The sequence below is a fragment of the Colletotrichum chrysophilum genome (assembly GCF_026319265.1).
Source record: "Colletotrichum chrysophilum strain AFK26 chromosome Unknown scaffold_28, whole genome shotgun sequence".
NCBI classification, from domain to species: domain Eukaryota; kingdom Fungi; phylum Ascomycota; class Sordariomycetes; order Glomerellales; family Glomerellaceae; genus Colletotrichum; species Colletotrichum chrysophilum.
Window position 1 is genome coordinate 161,959 of NW_026517315.1, and position 20,101 is coordinate 182,059.

At 52.7% G+C, this 20,101-nt stretch overlaps 3 protein-coding genes across 3 annotated transcripts; 2 read left to right on the forward strand and 1 right to left on the reverse strand.

Annotated features, from left to right (window-relative positions):
* Positions 1 to 7,663: 7,663 nt before the first annotated feature.
* Positions 7,664 to 8,506, reverse strand: COL26b_004577 (uncharacterized protein; the record flags this gene model as incomplete). The annotated part of the gene is made up of 2 exons (XM_053177451.1): positions 7,664 to 7,684; positions 7,727 to 8,506. 2 exons carry the CDS (start codon positions 8,504 to 8,506, stop codon positions 7,664 to 7,666), a joined length of 801 nt encoding a protein of 266 aa, XP_053038565.1.
* A 4,295-nt stretch (positions 8,507 to 12,801) lies between these two features.
* Positions 12,802 to 14,543, forward strand: COL26b_004578 (uncharacterized protein; the record flags this gene model as incomplete). The annotated part of the gene is made up of 5 exons (XM_053177452.1): positions 12,802 to 13,089; positions 13,156 to 13,402; positions 13,460 to 13,918; positions 13,981 to 14,450; positions 14,508 to 14,543. The coding sequence occupies 5 exons, from the start codon at positions 12,802 to 12,804 to the stop codon at positions 14,541 to 14,543; spliced, it is 1,500 nt and encodes a 499-aa protein (XP_053038566.1).
* A 3,489-nt stretch (positions 14,544 to 18,032) lies between these two features.
* Positions 18,033 to 19,542, forward strand: COL26b_004579 (uncharacterized protein; the record flags this gene model as incomplete). The annotated part of the gene is made up of 3 exons (XM_053177453.1): positions 18,033 to 18,179; positions 18,261 to 19,106; positions 19,162 to 19,542. The coding sequence occupies 3 exons, from the start codon at positions 18,033 to 18,035 to the stop codon at positions 19,540 to 19,542; spliced, it is 1,374 nt and encodes a 457-aa protein (XP_053038567.1).
* Positions 19,543 to 20,101: the final 559 nt, after the last annotated feature.

The window sequence follows — 20,101 nt, forward strand, 5'->3', positions numbered from 1 at the left end:
AAATTGTAGTCTTGTCGATAGCGGCATATGTGCCCGTTGAAGAGCTTGGCGGACGAGATTGCATAGTCCACATCCCTGTTGAAATGCCCAAGGTACAGCTAAATTGGCCATCTTCATTGCGGTGCATCGATTGCATAACCTCGTATCGCCACCCTGGCGTGGCTGCAACAGAAGCCAAAGAGAAGTCTTGGAAAGTTTCGCTGCAAGGTCCTCATCTGGAGTCGAATCCCATACATCGTTGAACTTGCTTTCTAGCTGGTGCACATTAGCTGGCCGATATCTTGCCTGAACTCTCGGAAAGGCAATGCCTACAATCTAGAGTTGGTTAGAAAGTGTACTTGAGTTCTAAGAGGCAAGCTGGCGCGTTGCTCGGCCATTGGTACTTACCATGTTCTACATGGGAGGAAAGAAAGGGGATAGTTAGCCGTGGTCATTTGCGCGAGCCATCCACTATGACTTTACCTACATACTTCAAGGTCCTTTGTCAGTCTCAAGAAATTTCTGGGGTGTAAGCCAAGGCTAGCTTGCTCTTACTTCTTGATGATCCGCCTTGTTTCGGGATCGCTGATCTGATGGAAAGAGCCCACCATTGCGTTGGAGCCGAGGATACCTGGACGACCGCAATGGAATGTACCTCAGATCTTCCAATCGCTTGTTGATATCGCCAAGGATTGCCTCTGTTTCGTGGGCGGTCAAACGGTGTGTCTCGGACGGAATTTGATCATTTGATGGATTAAAGACTAAAAGTTGATGGCTGATAAGATCGAAAAGGTCTCCATAAACCGTGTTACGTGGAAAATCCTTTCTCATAATATCAATGCATTGTTTCACAACCGGATTTATGCGGTATGTCTTAGTCAAAGTTGTGGAACTGGAGACCCGTTCCCAAAAGAAGTCGGGCGTGCTTCGTTGAAAAGTTTCAACATCGTCGTTACCATATGCCAGCCATATGAGCAACTCGAACATGACACAGCCCATTGACCACATGTCATATGATCTTGAGCGAGGCGGATTGCTACGATGATATTGCTCTCCATCCGTTTCTGGGGCCTGGTAGCGACGTGTGCCGGTTGGTGTTGTGGTTTGAATGACAAGCTCCTCTCTCTTCCTGGTGTCGGCGTCCAGTTGGTGAAATGTGGCCAGGCCAAGATCAGCAATCTGAAGCTCGCCTTTATTTCGTGCATCCTTGAACCACAGTATATTGTCAGGCTTCAAATCGCCATGTCGACAGTTGGAGTCGTGCAGCTGGCCGAGGGCTAAGAAGATACCCCTAAATTGATTGACAATCCACTCCATCCCGGCTGGGTCGAGGGGACCAGCCTTCCAGCATCTCCAGCAATTGCTCAGGCTACCTCCCTCCGCCCAGGGGAAAAGTAAGCACTTGTCTCCGTTGATCTCGTAAGCAGCTATTGGCTTAATCAGATTTGAGGTCGTATTGTTCTTGAGCGCATTGAGATTCTCGGCTTCCTTTCTGAAGAATTTGGCGAGATCTGCGTTGTCATTCGCCTTCTTCACAGCCAGTTTGATTGGAGGCTTTTCGGCATTCTAATACTACTTAGCCTCAATACCAGAAAGTGCTCAAAAGGCTAACCTACCGCACTTGATCCGGGAAAGCGTATGTGCGCGGAGTGCATCTCGTAGCAGGAGACTTCACCAAAGAACCCCCTACCCTGGGGCTTGAGAGGAGCTTTTAAGTACGGCATAATTGTGCCTGGAGGAAAACTGAAGTAGAATTTCGCAGTCGTGTCGAAGAATGGCACTGCAATTTGCCGCTGATATCGTTCAAAGGCGTCGCGCACGGTACGAGTCCATTCTGGTGAGAGGAGACCTGTTGGGTTTTCCGGCGAATTGATCGATAAAAGTGTCCATTGCCGTGACTTTCGATCAACAGCGAATTCAACAGGTAGCCGTTCATCTGTAAACCCATTCGTCATCAGCTCTCTTAACAAGTGTATCTTCTTGTCCTTAACTGTTGACATCAAGACGAGAATGAGGAAGGTCTTTCGAGCAAGCCTGGTGGCAAAATCAAGTAGAACCGGCGCATCCTGAACGGCAGCGTCTCTCAATGCTCCATTAACCTTTTCGTGCACGACCAGTTCATGTAACCTGTTGTAAGGTAGAAACTTCTGTCTCTCATGGTTGAACTCAAAATGGTTGTCGACTTCCTCTCCTAGCTCATCACAGGTATACTGGATTTCACCCATTCTCCAAGTTGCCACTTAAGAATAGCGGTGAATAGCGAATGCCCAATTGGGGGAGACTTTTCTCGATTTCGCGCGAAGTTGGCAGAAGAGTATCAGTATTGTTTGTAGTCTTGGCGCTGAGGAAGCCTGTGATATTCTGTGCGCCCTGGCTTCATGCTTATGGTTAAGTACTCAACCTGCGGCTTTGTATTGAGGCACAAATCGGTGTGGAGAAGGCTCATGTACGTCAGGCGGGGCATACCACCGGTCCCAGTGAAATCGCCAAGCAATGGCTGCCTGCTAGGACAGATATTCACAAAATGCCTTCGATCGACGATCCATCGTCGGAGATGGCGGGATGGTAAGGTCGCCTCCGTAGTTCGCAAGTTCAGAAGGCAACCAGAACAGGCAGTCAGCAGGCAGTCAGCCTACAGGATGCCTAATCTGTCTTGCAGCTGGTTGCAGGTGAGGCATTGTCCTAATTTCGGCAACCTAAGACACGATCAGGCTGTGGAAGGGTGATGCGCCGCCACACTGACACAGCCATCTTCACTCACCGAAAAGTTGCATGCATCCGACCAGTCATACGTCAGTGCCGCTGGCTGAACTAAGGCCAATAAGCCTTATCAACCGCAGCATTGGTATGTCTGAACGACTGACTTTTGTCGTGTTGATTTCGCAAGGTCTTATAATAACTCCGTCGCCGGTGAGTTTTCGCGCATGAAACAGTGTGAGCGCTACGATAAAAAGTATCATTTTATTTTCCTTTGTTTCCACTTGGCATCTTCGACTATGTTCGCGATATCACAGCCAGACCTTGAGTTCGTCCGGCAGGATCAACATGTCAAGGTTTTGACGGAGCATCACGACCGCATACGCCCGCGAGACTTGTCCAGATTTCTTTCCTATTCTTATGGAGACAACAAGTTCAAGATATTTCTGAAAAGAAACATCTACATCATCTATGTCAAGCAAGAGCCGGGGAGCGAGCAAGTTGACCACCTGGTACGACCCTAGAAATGCGTTCTGCAAGCGTTTAACTAATCAGAACCCGCGATAGTCCACAGGACAAACAAACCAATCTGCAGGACCAGGAGAACAGACTTCGAAAATCCTCGCGTCACAAGATTACCGTCAAAGGCTCAAAGATGTCGGCTTGGCTGAGAATATTCTGAAGATGACTAGGGTGGCAAGACTTGAGGCGTAATCCCAACTGCACGGGTCCAAAGGCAGTACGAGCCATCACCATCGTCATTGTCATCGTCGTCGTTGCCATATTCGTTGTTGTCATCGTCGTCGTTGTCGTCGTCGCCGTCGTCGTTGTCATCGTCGTCGTCGTTGTCAAATATCCGTAAAGCCAAATCCCCCAACACAAAAGCAATAATAATCAAAAACAAACGAAACGATTTAATATCAGCAAAGGTATTCTGAGATAACAAGACTTCCGTTGCCCCGGGCGGGCAGAGTTCTACAGGCGGAGTGCACGCGTACGCAGATCACTTTCGTTAAAAGGGGGGCCAGAACGCGGGCGTGGGTTATTCCCGATTGAGCACATCTCAGGCATGGGCACGATTTCATAGTCTGAAGAAGGCCCAAAAGACAAATGCTCGTCGAATTTCTTTCTTCAATGCAAATTCCGACGCAAAATTGAATCCCCGATCGCATTCCTGAACGATGAAGGACCCCTTCCGAATGCGGGATCGAAGCAACGAGGCATCCAAGACAAGGCAACCCTTGACAGTCAGATTTCAATGATATGTAGCTCCACAGACTCGTTCGCCTCGGCTGGTCTCGGAAGAGCGGCAGTGCATTTTATCTCGGCTGATTTGTTGCGCAATGTCGGGCTTAAACCAATCGATGGTGCAGTCGCACATGACCCAGATGACGCGCGAGGTTGTGTCCAAGATCTGTACCAAGCCGCTAGGTCACCAGTAATAAACAAATATTTATTTTTTGAGGTACATTCGGTATTCTTTGAGACACCGAAGATGAGGCTGAAGACGATCAAGTTCAGGGGCTGACACAAGGCTCTCTCTTCATCAACTCGTAACACGTGCTAGGAGGTATGGGGCGAGGTGTATTACTGACAATCAGTTCGGAGCCCCAAGTAACCTCGAACCAGAACCATCCTTCAATTGCCTTCCGGGAATCTAAGCGAAAGTGTTTGTTCGTTCTTGATGATCTTTTAGGAAATCAACGCAGTTTCTCCCAAACTTAACATTCGAATATCCTGGACAAGTCCCCCGTCATCTAACACCGGGTGTCACAACATACTAATTATTCAATGTCGGCCGCGTCGGAGGTTAGTCACATTTTCCGTCAAGTCTTAATTTTCACAGCCTTCTTGCATAACAAGGGAAGGTTCGTCCAGCCCACGATCAAGGCTGACGATGATTATTAGGACAAAATGACCCCGCAATCCAATGATACGCAGGATTACGAAGTACGATATACTGGCGGGAGTTCAGCGACAGAATCTTTGCAAAGACCTTTGTCTATCCGATTTCGCGAAAGAAACTCGTCCATATCCCTGTCGTCTGGGAACCATTCCAGTCCGGCGATAGTCCTGTCTCCAACCGATTCTGCCTACAACACGCCCACAAGGATAAGTCTTCCGTGGCAAAACAACTACTTCACAGGAGACATAGAGGCATCCTACGAGGGTTCAGATACCGCGCTGGAAAGCAGACGCTCCTCGATCACATCAGGCAGTCGTTCCGTCTCACTTGTACGAGATCTGGGTATCAGCGCCACGCAAAGTTCTCAAAGTTCAGTGACCAGCGACGACGGCGAAGATGACGGCATAAGATTTCCGATCGAAAGTTACATCCGCCAAAAGATTAGAGACAGATTGGAGTGGAATCAGATGCATGCGGAGAAGAGAGAGCAGTACTTGCCGATTGACTCTTTTGAGGAGATCTTCACAGTCTTGAACATCACACGATTAATGCAAGAGAAGTTTCCCGATATAGTCGAAGGAGATCTGGAGGAGAAAATCCTACGAATCACTCAATGCGAGCAGAAATGCCCAGCAGAAACAGATGGTAGTCGGATAATCGGACGGCGACGGATCCTCGCAATACTCATTCATATGGGTCAACTAGACCACATCGATGCCTTCATTGAAGAGAACGTATGTGACGGTCATCTACCTATCCAATACACCGAGAAAGACAACAGGGTGTTCGTCGACCGCGCTTCTCAACATAATGAAACGCTGTTCCGCAATTGGGAAAGATTTCATATTGATCAGTTTCACAATTACCAAAGTGTCTTTTTCGTCCCGTTTTTTGACATTGGCACGGGCTTTGGAATCAACTCGTACGATTTCGAGTCTGATATCAGGCTTCCTTGGAAGGAACATGAGCTTAAAACCAATGGCGGAAACGGAGTCATATATCGGTTGCTCATGCACCCCAGTCACCACAATTTTAGGGAAACCAGGGTACGTTCCCAAATTTTCAGGCTCGCGTGCCCTATCATAGGCTAATAATTGCCAGTCATCAGATGGATCTATCTACTTTGCGGTCAAAGAAGTCGATGCCGTTGACCGGTTGAGCTATAAACAGGAACTAAAAGCTCTGGAAAGGTCCGGTGCATACGTGAAGCAAGAGAAGCATCTTATCAAACTTTTGTTCACCTACCAATATCGAGGAAGACTTTATCTTGTATTTGAATGGGCAGATGGCAACCTGATGGAGTTCTGGCAGAATCCATTAGTTCATCTTGAGCCATTCCTAACAAGAGAAAAGTGGGCGATTGAACAATGTTGGGGCATCGCTAACGCAATCGCATTGATCCACGGACTATCTCGCTTACAAAAGAGCGAGAGATGCTCTATGTCAGACTCTGAAAGAGACGCGTACAGTAGCTGGGGTCGCCACGGAGATATAAAGCCAAACAACATTCTCTGGTTCTCATCATACGGAGATGGCCGCAATCTTCTTGTGGTTTCCGATCTTGGACTCACTAGGTATCACTCGGCGGCCACCAAGTCACTTGTGTCGCGCATTGACGGCTGTACCCCTACATACCGAGCCCCAGAGTTCGACTTGCATGAGCCCATAACTCCAAATTACGATGTTTGGAGCCTGGGCTGTGTTTATATCGAGTTCTTCACGTGGTATATCGAAGGAATGGAAGGATTCATGGAGTTCGAAGACGCAAGGACTAATGATTACGATGAGTTCGAGGACGTTTGCTTGCCTGAGGTGCTAGAGGATAATTACTTCGTTATTTTGCAAACCGAATCCGCCGGACGGAGATGGAGGCATGCGAGGCTGAAGTCAAGTGTCACCGAAGTAAGTCTCTCCAAGGTCCAATCCGGATTGTGTGACTAACAGTGTTCTTCTCAGTGGTTGAATAGGCTGAGACGCAACAGCCGTTGCACAACTGCGATCTCTGAGTTCTTGGACATCATTGAGCAAAAGATGCTTGTTACAGACGCCAAAGACCGCTCCCACATGGACATGATTACAAGCAAGATAGCTGGGATATATGAAAAGCTGCGGTGATATCCAGCCAGCCCCGTGGTTGAATTTGGGGCAGACGATAGCGACAACAGGGACGACAGCGACGACATGGGCGATAGTTCGCATAGGGATAAAAGATTATCAATAGATGAAAACTTACTAGACCTAGTACAACAGTTATTCGCCCGGGTAGCCAGAAGTATCCCGCCCGGATAGCAAGACCCACACGTGTACATTATGGAGGAGCAAGTTATTTTAGAATCCGAGTACCCAAGTTCGCCGCGTCTCGGACACATCGCGGGCTATGACAAACTTATTCGTGATGCCATGTGTGGCCAATGCCTTTCTCCTCCCAATCTTTGAACCTCTTCAGCAAGCTGTCCTGTTGATCTTTGCGCAATCCTGTGATTCCGTTGAAGTCCTTGGTTGTAGACGACCAGTATCCTTGCCCACCGGCTAGAGAAATGTGCCACCTTTCCTTCTCCGAGCGTAGCTTATCGTCGTGTTCCCAAGACGATTGAAGACGAGGGAAGAAGGGCTCGATATCGGAGAGTTCATTCGATCGTTCCTGGACGACAGCGGATCTCTGTGGCTTCTCGAGATCCCAAACAAAGCAGGCGCAGTCCCAATGATTCTTGTGAAGTTCCCAATCGACTGTTACCCAGGACACACTCTCTTTACTGTGAACGGCTCGCCACAGTAAATAGGGTGTTGAGGAGATATCGTCCTGCACGCCATCTAAAGGCTGGCACAGCCGTTGAAAGTTTGCTTCTGTGCACTCGTCTAATACGCGCTGCGAAAAGTTGGGATTAAGGGCTTCCATTAGACTGTTCTCTGGTAACATATGAACTAGCGTCTGAAAAGGCAAATTGGACATGTTGTAAGCGCGTGGAGGATGCATAGGTAAAAGCTGGCGTCTTTCTTCGAAATTTGTGGCACGGATGATTGAAAGAAGAACGGGCAGACCGCGACCTAGCTGTTCGAAGCAATTAAGTTAGAACATTGTATTCATGAACTCAGGTTCTCAATCTAAAGTTCAAAAGAAGGCCAAGGGAAAAGACGAGAACTCACATTCCATTGTATCATAGAGCAGACGTTGGCGTCATAGTCCCACTCGACGGGCACTTTGCCCCAGTCCACATCGTGAGCGGCAACATCATCGTAGGCTGTCAACATGATCAGTACAAGTCTGCACCCTTCAAGATCAAGTTGAAGCGGCTGACCCTCAGCGACCTTGCGTTCGAGATACCTGTATACACAGAGGATCTGCTCGTTGACCCAGGGCGAGAAAGGGTGGAAGAAGTATTGTGTTATATATTCGTCAATAAGGCGACTGCCCACGTCATAGGGGGTGCAGAATAGGTTGCACATGATCTGGTATCTCATGAAAGCTCTATTGAGCCGGAAGATTTCCTGCTGCGATGCCCCTGACGCATGGTCTGCCTCGAAGCTACTCATGAACAATGGAAGCGCCTCCGAGACCAAATCCTCTCTCAGGATTTCGACAGCTGCCAAAGCACGGCTGAGAGCAGCATACGCAGTAACGGTGAATCGTTCCAAAGATTTAGGATCGTTCTTGATGCGAGATTGCAGTCGTCGAAGAAGATCTTTGACGGAATCATGGTTGCTTGGGTCGACTACACTTGATTCGAGGAGTGCGTTCGCGTACGGAAACAAGTTGGGTGGTATTTGGCTTGATAGAATGCTGCGACATATTGTCTGAGCGTTGTATTTGAAAGCGTTGTAGAATATGCGGTGGCTTCGAATAGCGATGCCAAGCTCTGCAATGGTGTCTAGCTGGTCTAAGATGCTAGAAACAATGTGCAGTGGTAGTCTGTGGATGAAAGTCATCGCATCTGTGGCCTCTTCCGTTCTTTCTCTGTGATATTGTAGAGTTCAGGCTTCCACCAGGAGTATCAGCTGATGGGAAGAGGGGCAAGGCGACCTCGGAGCCGTTCAATCGTGGTGTGTTGATTGGGTATTCTTAGCTGTGCCGCGCTGACTCATCTGGAAGTCACTAGTTTGCAATATCTCGGAGATTTGTCTTCGCATTCGAAGGAAAATATCATGATGTTCAAGGACCAGACTCTGGAAAAGCTGCCGCGGGCTTGTTGCTGGTGCAGCGAAACTGAAACAGAGGTGAGGTACGTCATGAAAGCCATCGCTGCGATGATAGCAACGACGATATGCAAGCCAAGGATGCACGGGAGAGGCAACATAGCAGCGAAAGTGGATAGAGACAACAGGCCAAGTCATACATGTAACGGAGCAAGTCGGAGAGCATCAGGTTCAGCATACTGCTTTCCTCTGTAGGCTTGCCCCTTCGAAGGCCGGCTTGCACTTGGTATCAATTTCTGATTCCATAATAGTATTGAAACTTTGATGCGCTTAGGAAGGAGATTCGCATAGAGGGGGGAAGCTCTGAAGGCGCCTCTTAGCAGGTCTCAAGCAGACACGACAGCGAGAAGTCCACGGAAATTCTTCTCCAAGGGCGCACCTCATCTCTTTTGATACGCGTATATGGCTTCGCTTCGTCAGGAAATTGGTCGATATGTGTGGAAGACGTGCCAAAAGAGGAATATCTGGAAATTTTCGGTCGGTGAAGTTAGCAGTTGGTTTTTGTTGGTAAGTACTCAACGCCAGGAATCGAGCGAGAAGCCCATGAGTTATCGTCATTTGGTTGCGATCAACTCTACTGGAGACTCATGTGATCATAGAGTCATCTTGGTTAGAAAACAGACAGCACAATACTATTGCCATGAAAAGAACGATAATCTACGACGAAGGGCTATGAATTTCGATGGAACTCTTGGGGACCCTCAGATTGAAGCCATCCAAAACAACCGAGGATGCTCGGGCATTCCAAGCGCTCTGGTTCGTCAGTTTGGATATTTCAGGTACGTATCAGGGCTGATGATCCTTCCTCGGTTGCCTCCAGTCATTCCCTGTTCCTTCAGCGGCAACCTGCGGCGCAGAAATGCAGCCTTGCCCATTCGGTGTCTATTCTACGGCAGAGGTTACACCTAGACACTCAGTCTGAGGCTGGACAGCTCTCCTGAGGCAGGATCACGATGGAGGCTGGGCTGGGCAGAATTATACGTTTTTGGCGTAGCTTGCGAGTCTACTCTGGTTGGTCTTCCGAAGTGGTGGGAAGCCTCTCGAGATCAGAGCTACCAAGACCCGACCGCGTGGCACTGCGGTGAAGATCTCCCCTGTTATTGGAGTTTGTGTCGTTGAAATTAGCTTCGGGCATCGTTCAATCGGATACAGGAGACGGTGATCGTCGCCCAATGACACGCCGTAGAAGGGCTGAAGTTGCCGAGGTTGGGTGAGGGGAAAGGGTTGGTCGGCCAGGTCTAGAGCTGCTGGCTCCTTCTGGCGCGGGATCTGTGATGAGCGGCGGCTGGCTGATGGAGGGTGGTGTGTCTGCATCCTTCTCTAATTCGGAGTGAGGGCAGAATCGTGCATGATCTGAGTTGAGGCGGTGCGGTGGCCAACGACGCCGGGGGTTTTGTTGATGGCTGCACGAAGCGTGGCATGTAATTAGGGCGCAGGCAGCCAGCGGCATGGAGTCTAGACCCGAGTATTGTCAACGTGCCAAAGCAAGGGAGACTGGACACGATGTCTGAACCGCGGGCACGGTAGTGGGAATGTTGTTCGAGTCTTCTCTGTCTGGTATATCCTGGAGGAATGATTGGCGCTAGGGTGTTGCGCATGAGACATGCCTCTCGAAGACCGCTGCGTCGGGAATGGACCGTGATTTTGGTCCGCTGGCGTGCCGTTCGATGCATTCGACGACTCGTTGACGAAGAGCTGCGCGGAAGAGGGTTGCAATTGGGTCTGCCAAGGGTAATAGGGCCATCTTGGCGCCATTGGCAGGCGAGGGTCGATGGTTGAAGAGACGGACTGGTTTGATGAGGTCTCGGTTGGTCTTCTGAACTCGGATAAAAAGTGTAATTGACGCGAAGTTGGATAGAGGACGGAGAAGTAGCCTCGGGGTCCGACGCGGAATCCATTTCCACACATCGTTGCTGCTGTTCTTCCGGTCATTCCAGCCCGGGCCAGATCTGCCATCTGAAGAGATGGGCAAAAAGATACGGTCAAGATGCACGGTGACAGATGTTCCATCTTGGCCATGTGTCTCCATAAGTTATGTCACTGCTGCAAGAGACCCTCAGATTTTGTCATTTGAATGGAGAACCAGGCAAATCATTGCTGGATGCTATGCGTAATCCGGGTGTCACTCATTCAGTGCCCTGTCTGCCCCGTCGATCTTCTTCCCTCCCACCCCTTCCTCCCGCAACTCCTGCAACCTGTTCTTCCACTCCGCCCGGGGGTCGTATGTAGCGTCGAAGCAGGCAAGAAAGCCAAGCAGAAAGGCAAGACAGATATCCAGGTGTCACGTCGACATTGCTGGGCAGCTTAGTACGTTCTCGGGTCTCATCGCGTGGGCTTGCATGCCTTAGCCTGAGCTTCGCGTCTAACACCGAAACGGGCAATCGACCGGCGGGCCGTCCAATCGCATACCCGCCAAGCCGTCCCGGCGCAAAGTACCGAGTCGACCGGCCGAATCATGACTTTGCTGTTCGGACCATTCGAACTGCTTTGGGCTGTTGGTAGGTCCCGTTACCCCGGCTTTTGCGAATGTGTGGTTCTTTTCTTGGGCTTGGCCGCGTAGTCCATTTCTCTCCGCCATCTAATGATCCTTGATACGGGAAGAGAAAGCAGTGGTTGCGTGGGCTGAAGAGAGAGGGAAAGGGGGGAGAACCCAGGTAAGACGAAGGGGAGTCGACAAGGGAGGCTCCAGGCTGTCCACCTTGACCCCATGGCGAACCCCATCCATCTCCATCATTTCCCCCCTCCCCCATCCCATCGTGCGTTTTACCCCGCAGCCAGCGACCGGGACGAACCCACTCCCTCCTCGTACCCCGGATTTGACACTGGGCTGTTCTGTGTTTGCAGGTGGTCCGGGTTGACGGGGGTTTTCCACATTGGTAATTGTCAACTGACTGATTGATTGATTGTTGTTGAAGAGCAGGGGACAGGAAGACATGGGATTGTGGATTGTGGACGTGGGAGATTGCCAATTGACTTCTGCGAACGTGGGCAGTGTCTCTCTGCCGGGAGAACATCGCCCGCCTGTCTCTGTCTGTGTCTTGCTTTTCTTCGTGCTCTAATCCTGCGTCTTTCTCTGGGCCCTGAATGTCTTTGCCAGTTTGTGTGCTGTACGTACTTCGCCGTATGCCCTACATCCTCTTCTGCCTCCTTGTCCTCCTGCCCATCCTTCCTTATGCCCTAATGCGGCCACACCTCGCCGTGCATCGTGACATGCCTCCATCCTCCGGGGTCGGTCGCCGGTGCCGCCACCCTCGGTATCTTCTTGTCTTGTTTTGAGTTTGATTGGTTCCCCCGCAGCCAGCAACACACCCCAGAGCTAGCATCCAGGGTGGGTTCCCCCTCTCCCACCCCGGACGAAGGCGGGGATCTCGCGACTCAAACTGCGGTCCAAGTGTCTTGTCGTACGCACGCCGGAGGGCTGGCTTCGGAGGGCGGTATCCTCTTCTTTTTCCTGGGGAAGAGACGAGAAACAAGGGGACGCCAGCGTTTTGGGATGGCTTCGTGGGGATTTCGTTAGCCTCAAAAGGGAGGTCGGGAGTTGTGGACGGGGGTCGTGTTCACTCTGCCGTCGTCTTTGATGGAGGAGTATATATCTCCTTATCAACGTCGTGTCGTCTGATGCTACCCTCTCTTGTCTCCTCTCCTCTCTGTGCACCCTCCAAGATTTTGTCTTTTGGGTTGAATAACCTTCTGGCCTTTCCCGCCTTCCGAACCACGATTGTCCCTCCTCCTCGTGCCTCCTCCCTGTCCCACGTACGGCCCCAACACACAAAAACGAGCGGGATTCCAGCTGAGCCCCAAGCTCTGTTGTGCAACACCCACGACACGTACAGACAAACCCAGGTTCCAGACTCTTTGCCTGACCAGAGCCTCCCCCCCTCCATCCCTTGGGTTGGGTAGACGCTCAACTCGCAGCTGCACGTCTGCGTCTTCTCCGTCGACGACTTATTCGTGGCCGCCCACTCCCGGTCCTGATCTTCCTTTCCCAGACCACCAACTCAATTCGTCCACGGGAAAGCGCCGCCAACATGAGTCACAAGCACTCCGACCCGTACGCCGGCTCGGACCCCGAGAAGGTCGGCTTCGAGCACGCCGACAACCTTGCCAACTCCGTCACCGGCTCGCACGACGTCGACGACATCGATGGCGGCTTCACCAAGGAGGAGCAGCGCGCCATCATCCGCCGCGTGGACCGACGTCTCGTCGTGACCGTCGGCGCCATGTACTGCGTCTCGCTGATGGACCGCACGAACTTGTCTGCGGCCGCCATTGCGGGCATGACGGTGGAGCTGAAGCTCATGCTCGAGAACCGATACGTGAGTTGACATTGAGGCCGGCGGTGCTGATTGGCGTGGGGTTGGCTAACGGACATGGCTGCGCAGAACATTGCCTCGCTTCTCTTCTTCATTCCGTACATCATCTTCCAGCCGCCCTCGACCATCATCGTCCGCAAGATCGGCCCGAGACTTCATCTTGGCGGACTCACTCTGCTCTGGGGTGCAGTGATGATCGGAATGGGTTTCGCGCGTACTTACTCTCACCTTTATGCGTGCAGAATCCTGCTCGGTGTCTTGGAGGCTGGCTTCTTCCCGTCCTGTGTCTATCTTCTCAGCACATGGTACACGAGATGTGAGTGCCCCCACCCCCTCATCTAGACTGGAGATGAGAATGAACTGACAAAACCAGACGAGGTCGGCAAGCGATACTCCGTCTTCTACCTGCTCGGCTGCGTCGCCTCCGCCTTCGCCGGCATTCTCGCCTACGGCCTCATGCAGCTCAACGGCCGCGAGGGTCTCACGGGCTGGCGCTGGATCTTCATCATCGAGGGTGTCTTGACCTGCGCACTCGGAATTGCCGGATACTGGCTGCTGGTCGACTTCCCCGACTCCAAGCGCAAGTCGTGGAACTTCCTCGGCGAGCGCGAGCGTGCCTGGGTTGTTGCCCGTGTGAACCGCGACCGTGGCGATGCGCACATGCCTGCGTTCAACTTGAAGAGATTCCTCAGCGCTGGCACCGACTGGAAGATTTGGGCCTACGCCATGATCTTCTTCAACACCACCACCGTGTCGTATGCGCTGGCGTACTTCCTGCCCATCATCCTCCAGGTCAATATGGGATTCAGCGTTGCCAAGGCGCAGTGTCTCAGTAAGTCCCTCCCCCCCCCCCCCTCCCAAAACGTCGGGTAGATGGAGCCTAACGTGGAGCAGTCGCACCCCCGTACGCCTTCGCCGGCATCGTCATGTACGCCACCGCCTGGCTCGGCGACAAGTACAAGTTCCGCGGCCCCGTGATCCTCATCAACATGCTCTTCCTCATCGTCGGCCTCCCGATTATGGGCTTCCATCCGAGCTCCGGGGTGCGCTACTTTGGCGTCTTCCTCACCACCGCCGGCGCCAACTCCAACATCCCCGCCGTCATGGCGTACCAGGCCAACAACATCCGCGGCCAGTGGAAGCGCGCCTTCTGCTCCGCGACACTCGTCTCCTTTGGTGGTATCGGCGGTATCGCGGGCAGTTTGCTGTTCCGCGAGCAGGACAAGCCGCACTACCGCCCCGGCATGTACGCCTGCATTGCGTGCAGCTTGTTGACGATGATTCTCGTGGGGTTGCTGAGCCTCGACTTTAAGCGCCAGAACGGCAAGGCGGACCGGGGTGAGAAGGAGCTTGAAGCGTCTGATGTGAGTATCTCCGCGAAATCTGAGGTAATGAGTTTTGTGCTGACTACTGTGTTGCAGGAGGGTGCCCAGCCCGGATTCCGGTATACCTACTAGTCGATGTGCGAGGAGGATGTCATGAATATTTGATAATGAGAGGGAATCGTGAATGTTGCAAGATATCCATATTCTGAGGGCTGAGTCTGAGATAGCATACCCGAGTGAGACGCGCCAATGAGTAATGAGAGAAAGCTGAAATGACATGCCGTGTCGTGCCTCCTCCCTTGTGATTATAAGCTTGTACCATAGTAGAGTAATCGTTTAGTGATCGCCCGTCAAAGCCGAGGCATGCGACGGTTCTTGGTCCTCCCAGACGATCGGTGCATGGTGGCAGCTGCAGGGTTCGTGTAGCCACCCCGCGCTAGGCGTTTCCGGCGTCGTGGTTGGATGGATCGCTCCGTTGCCGTGGGGGTTTCGGCGCCGGCGCCGGCCGGTGGGCTCCGGAGGACAGGGAGGTAAGCACTATGGCGCCGTTGAGCTTAACGTCACGCAAAGTTGTTTAGAGTTGGCCGTTGCATTCGTTGACACAAGACAGGCAAAGACTGCTGCCGACTTGAGGAATTCACGGTGATTACGAATACATCTCAAGAGATTCCCAAGCTATACTGCTTGTCATCTAGTTGGTTGGACTTTGGGGCATCTCGGAGAGTAAGCCGAGGCTTCTGTCTGCTCTCCTCGATGGCATAACAGTATTGCACTCGAGAAATGATGGAAGCAAAGATCTCCGGCGTAACATATATTGGCTTTGAGCCAAAGCTGCTGTTTCCCTCTAATTTCCTTGCGGCAGCTGTGCTACGGGACATTCGGAAGGGGACATGAATGACGTGGCTGTGGCATGAAGCGGACTCTGATGACCTTACCATGGCAATATTGCAGCTCAATGGAGGTGCCACTGGGTCGACTCTCGATTGATTGTGATTTTCAACATCGCAAAGCACACAATGTCTCTCCAGCAAGCCTCTCGGACATGGTCTGGGTGGAAGGTTGGCCATCGCGGAATCATGCAATATCACGCAAACCGGTGATTTCCAAATTCGATCAGCAGTAACACAATGAACCACGAAGCAGGATGCCATCTGCCATCTGATCGTGGGTGACGTTTTCCCCAGTGAGGGCATGAACATCCGTCGCTCCCGAGAGAAGGTGATTCGATGGTTGAGACCAGGTGTTCGTGGACCCTATCATGCTGTGGTCTGTCACACTCGCTTGGCCGTCATCGTGTGAAATTAGGTCTCTTGGGGCAGGAACCGCTGGTCCATAACCCAGTCCGAGTCTGACGGCAGAGTTCTCGAAATCGAGGCAGCATTAATGGCACGTCCAGGTATTCGTGAGGGTTCACACTTGCGTTGGCTCAGGTGCAGCCTCAAGGCATGCTCAGCAAAGCACGCTCGAGCCCTGTTCATTCGATGCAGACGACGATTACAGATGCCGCGAGACGAGCGGTTTATGATTGCATGAGATCCCCTACGTTCTGTGCATGTCGTCAAAAATGCAAGCAGATGGGATGAGGACCGTTGACCAAGACGGTATGACAGGCGGGAGGCGCTCAGAAGGTTGGTGGCAGGCGGTGCGGGTAATGCAAGCTATGGAGCGTCAGGGGGTCGAGTGACAGTGGGACCGTTTATTGACGTTTGCTCGTAAAGTCACGATGGGCAAGAAAAGGCAAGCTTGGCTCCCTTGGGCCAAGGCGCTGTTTTTCTTGAGTTGCTCGGCTTGCCACTAGGGATGGGGATGCCGTCTTGGGAGTCTTGGGGAATAATAAGGGAGTGGACAGAACGGGGCGGCGAGCGGGTTTCTTTCGGGGCGGTTAGCGTGTTGTGATTGAGTTTGCAATATCCGCAGGCAATGTAGAATAATAATGAGGGTTCTTGGCAGGGGTTGGTGAGAACGGAGGCGGTGTTTCTGTGTTTTTCGTTCAACGTACGCGTTCCCGACCTCGACACGTACAGCAGAATGGGAGACGGAGAATTGGGCAAACAGTTTTTGCCGGTGACGACCGTCTGGATCTGGGACGGGATTGGGCGATGACGGCATTACTCAGCGCCCCCGCTTAAAAGACGGAGAACGGACAGCTGTGGCCAATGGAAACGGACTCAATGCGGTTATGGTTATGCCACGAAGGGAAGGCAGCGTGGGCCAGGGGGTACGTACCGATGCAGCCGGTCCGAGAGGGTCAAACCGGGGGGACACTGCTCGGTGTTTTGGCTGGCGAATGGGGGGCCTCCTGGATGGATCGTTGCGAAGTGCTACCTGGAGGTAAGGTAAACTGGGGGATTGTTATGTATGGTCAGCAGCTTTCAACTGGTAGAAAGGTGCAGGATGCAGGATGCCTGCATTGAATGATACTTTGTGTGGTTTACTGAGAAGAACACCGAGTTACAGAGAGTTGCTGCAGAGACTCACCTACCTATAATTCTGCAGTGAGAAAAAGTCTAGAAAGGCGTCGCTTGTACCTCCCCTGCCAGATCTGGCGGGGAGAATACATCAGCTCTGCGTAATCGCCCCCGGCATCAGGCCTCCCCTCCCCCTCCAGCGATCCGCCCCTTCCACCGCACACACACACGCGCTCACTCAGCAGCAATGTACTGCGCCATACAAAAGTGTATGCAAAGTGACCTTGCACCCGCTAGTTCCACAGGCAATATGGGCGTTACCGAAGCCTCCGGGTGTCGCCCAGCAAAGCCACTCTGGTTTGATTTGAGCCAGCACTAGGAACAGAAGGAGCACCAGGACACCTCAGAAAGAGAGAGCGGCACTCCCGTCCTGCTGTCTCTCTCTCTCCTTGCTGTCTTCCGTTCTGCGGCGAGCCTCACTGCTTCCTTTGTCTTTTTTTCTTTTCTCCTCCGCCTCGCCGTTTTTCTTTCTTCCTCCTTCGCATCGCAAAACCCAACGACCAACAACACCGACAACAACAACAACACGGTTCCCGCGACCAACGAGCGAGCCAAAGATAGCGACTCCGGCCCCCCCGGGTCAGCGCGACCGAAGAGTCTTCCCCACGTACCATCCATCCATTACATTACAGATACCGTGGTAGGCATTCGCTTGTTCTACCGGACGGATACAGTCTTCAACTCGACTCGCCTCGCTTCTTGCTTGGCTTCCATCCCGCTCTCTGCGCGGTGCGGCACTCGAACCACCTCCTCGCCCGTACGATACTTTCACCACAGAGTCGAGACGACCGCCCGACACCACCCCTAAACACCCACCACTCGTCCGAACCTCGCCAATTGCGTTGCGACGCCGTGACGCCGCCCCGCTCACCAAGCCCAAGTCTGTGACACGTCTGGCTCCAGCCGCCTCCAGGGCCTCGCACTTGCACAGGGGAGCCTCTGCCTTTCGAAACGCCCTTCCGCACCAGCAACACCCTCTGTGCCTACCAAACAAGCTTGGTCTGGTCTGGTCGTGCTGGTAGCAGCCAGCCGCCGCCGTACGGGAGTAGTCATGGCGCTCAACCACTTTTCTACGGCCTCGTCGCCGCCTTCCAGAATCCCATCCTCGATCCGTCTCTCCGCAGCAGCTGCAGTCATCCTCACATCCCTCCCCATGGCTCTCGGTCACGAACACGGCGTCAGCCACATCCAGGAGGGCGAAACAGTCTCCCAAGAGCCCATCGACACGATACTATGGATTCACATCTTCATCATGATGCTGGCCTTCGGGGTCATCTTCCCCGTGGGCATGGTGCTAGGAGTAAGCCATTTCACCTCAATATCCGACACTTCCGCCAAAAGAATGCGCGATTGCTAAACATGACCTCTTCTCCCTACCTAGCTCACCAAGAATCGCTGGCATGTTCCTACACAGGTCCTCGGCACCGCTCTCGCCATCCTCGGTTACTTCCTCGGCCACATGCACGGCGGTAGAGAATTCGTCCACGGCAACGTTCACTCGGGCTTCGCCGGATGGTTGATGTTGATGCTCGCCGTCCAGGTCGGCGTCGGAATCTACTTGAAATTGCATCTCGAGAAGGGCTTCAACGGAAAGATTCGCAGGGTCATCAAGCCCATCCACGGAGTTCTCGGAAAGGCGTTCCCCGTCCTCGGCTGGGTCCAATTCTTGTTTGGAGGCATCACTTCGCTGGGTTTCTGCCAGGGCGACCATCTGGGACAGTGTCTGGCTCACTTCATCATGGGAAGCGCTTTCATCGCTTACGGCATCATCCTGACCCTGCTGCTTGTCGTGGGGCAGCTGTGGCTCCGACGATCCGGACGATCCCAGGAGTTCTTCGACAGCGTTGTCATTGCCGCGTGGGGCTGCGTCAACACCTTCACCGAGCACCGCTGGGGTACCGAATGGGTTAGGAACGACTGGCAGCACACGACCATGGGCATCATCTGGTGGTGCGCCGGCCTGGCAGGCGTTTGGCTTAGCCGCGATCGCGATGGCAACCCCCAGCGCAACTTCATCCCCGGCTTCGTCCTCTTCATGACTGGCTGGGCCATGTCGGCGCATCCCCAGGAGCTGCCCATCAGCGCCATGACCCACGCCATGTTCGGCAAGACGCTGATGGCCGCCGGCATCACTCGCATCATTGAGATTGCCTTTGTCGTCAAGGACGCCAGCGGCATGTCCGCCGATGGCCGCAAGACCAACAGCTTCCAGTACATTCCCGTATTCGTAAGTGCTAACCCCCCAAGGCCCTCTTTGAACGTTTCTGACAAGCCTGTCGCAGCTGTTGTACGCCTCTGGATTCCTCTTCATGGGTGCGACCGAGGAGCAGATGGTACTCGTCGCCAACTCCGGACTGGATCACGTTTCCTACATCTTGATTCTCTACTCCTTTGCCTTCCTGGTGTTCCTCTTCGCCAACATGCTCATCCACCTCTTCGACCGTAACTCCAACGTGGATGGCAAAGTCAACCTGGACGCACCGGTGGCGAATGGGCGTGCGGAGAACCGCCAAGTACGAGACGCCGAGGAGTTTGAGCTGGAGGGCCTCATGAGCGATGACGAGGACGACGCGCAGAAGGGCCTGCGCGAGGATACCGACGACGACCAAGGCCTGGGCAGCCCAAGCACGGTGGGCAAGAACAGCGACCGAGTGGCGCGGTGATAAGAGCGGAAAGCGAAAGCTCGGTGGTAGTGGGACTATAGACAGGGATGGCATCATGCATTGAAGGCTGGCGTTTGGATCCGGTTGCCGCATACTTTTTAATGGGCTGGAAAGCGTCTGGACAAACAAGAATCCTCCTGGTTACGTCGACCTAGAAATGAAACCCTTTTTGGTTAAAGATCTAATTCGCTTATCAAGACGCAAACTCTATCGATAGCTAGGAATCTTTTGTCATATGAGAAATGCATTAATCGCAATGTCAAATCTTGGATTCAGGATCCAGAGACTTTGGATATGCTCCGGGTGATTCCCTGTGCATGCCTCACCTCGGTGAAGACAAGGTGTGGTCGGTGTGCGCTGTGTACTGTGGAGTAGCTCGGTGAGGGGCGCGGGGCGAACGGTGCCTGGACCCCGACCGCCCGGCGCATCCCACCAAGCTCCTCAAGCCCCACTAAAAAAAATCCCAATCGCTAAATCCAATCCGCTATCAATCGCATTCTCGCCCTCACATCCTCCCATCTTCACCTCCGACACCGCACCCGTAAAACACACCACACAC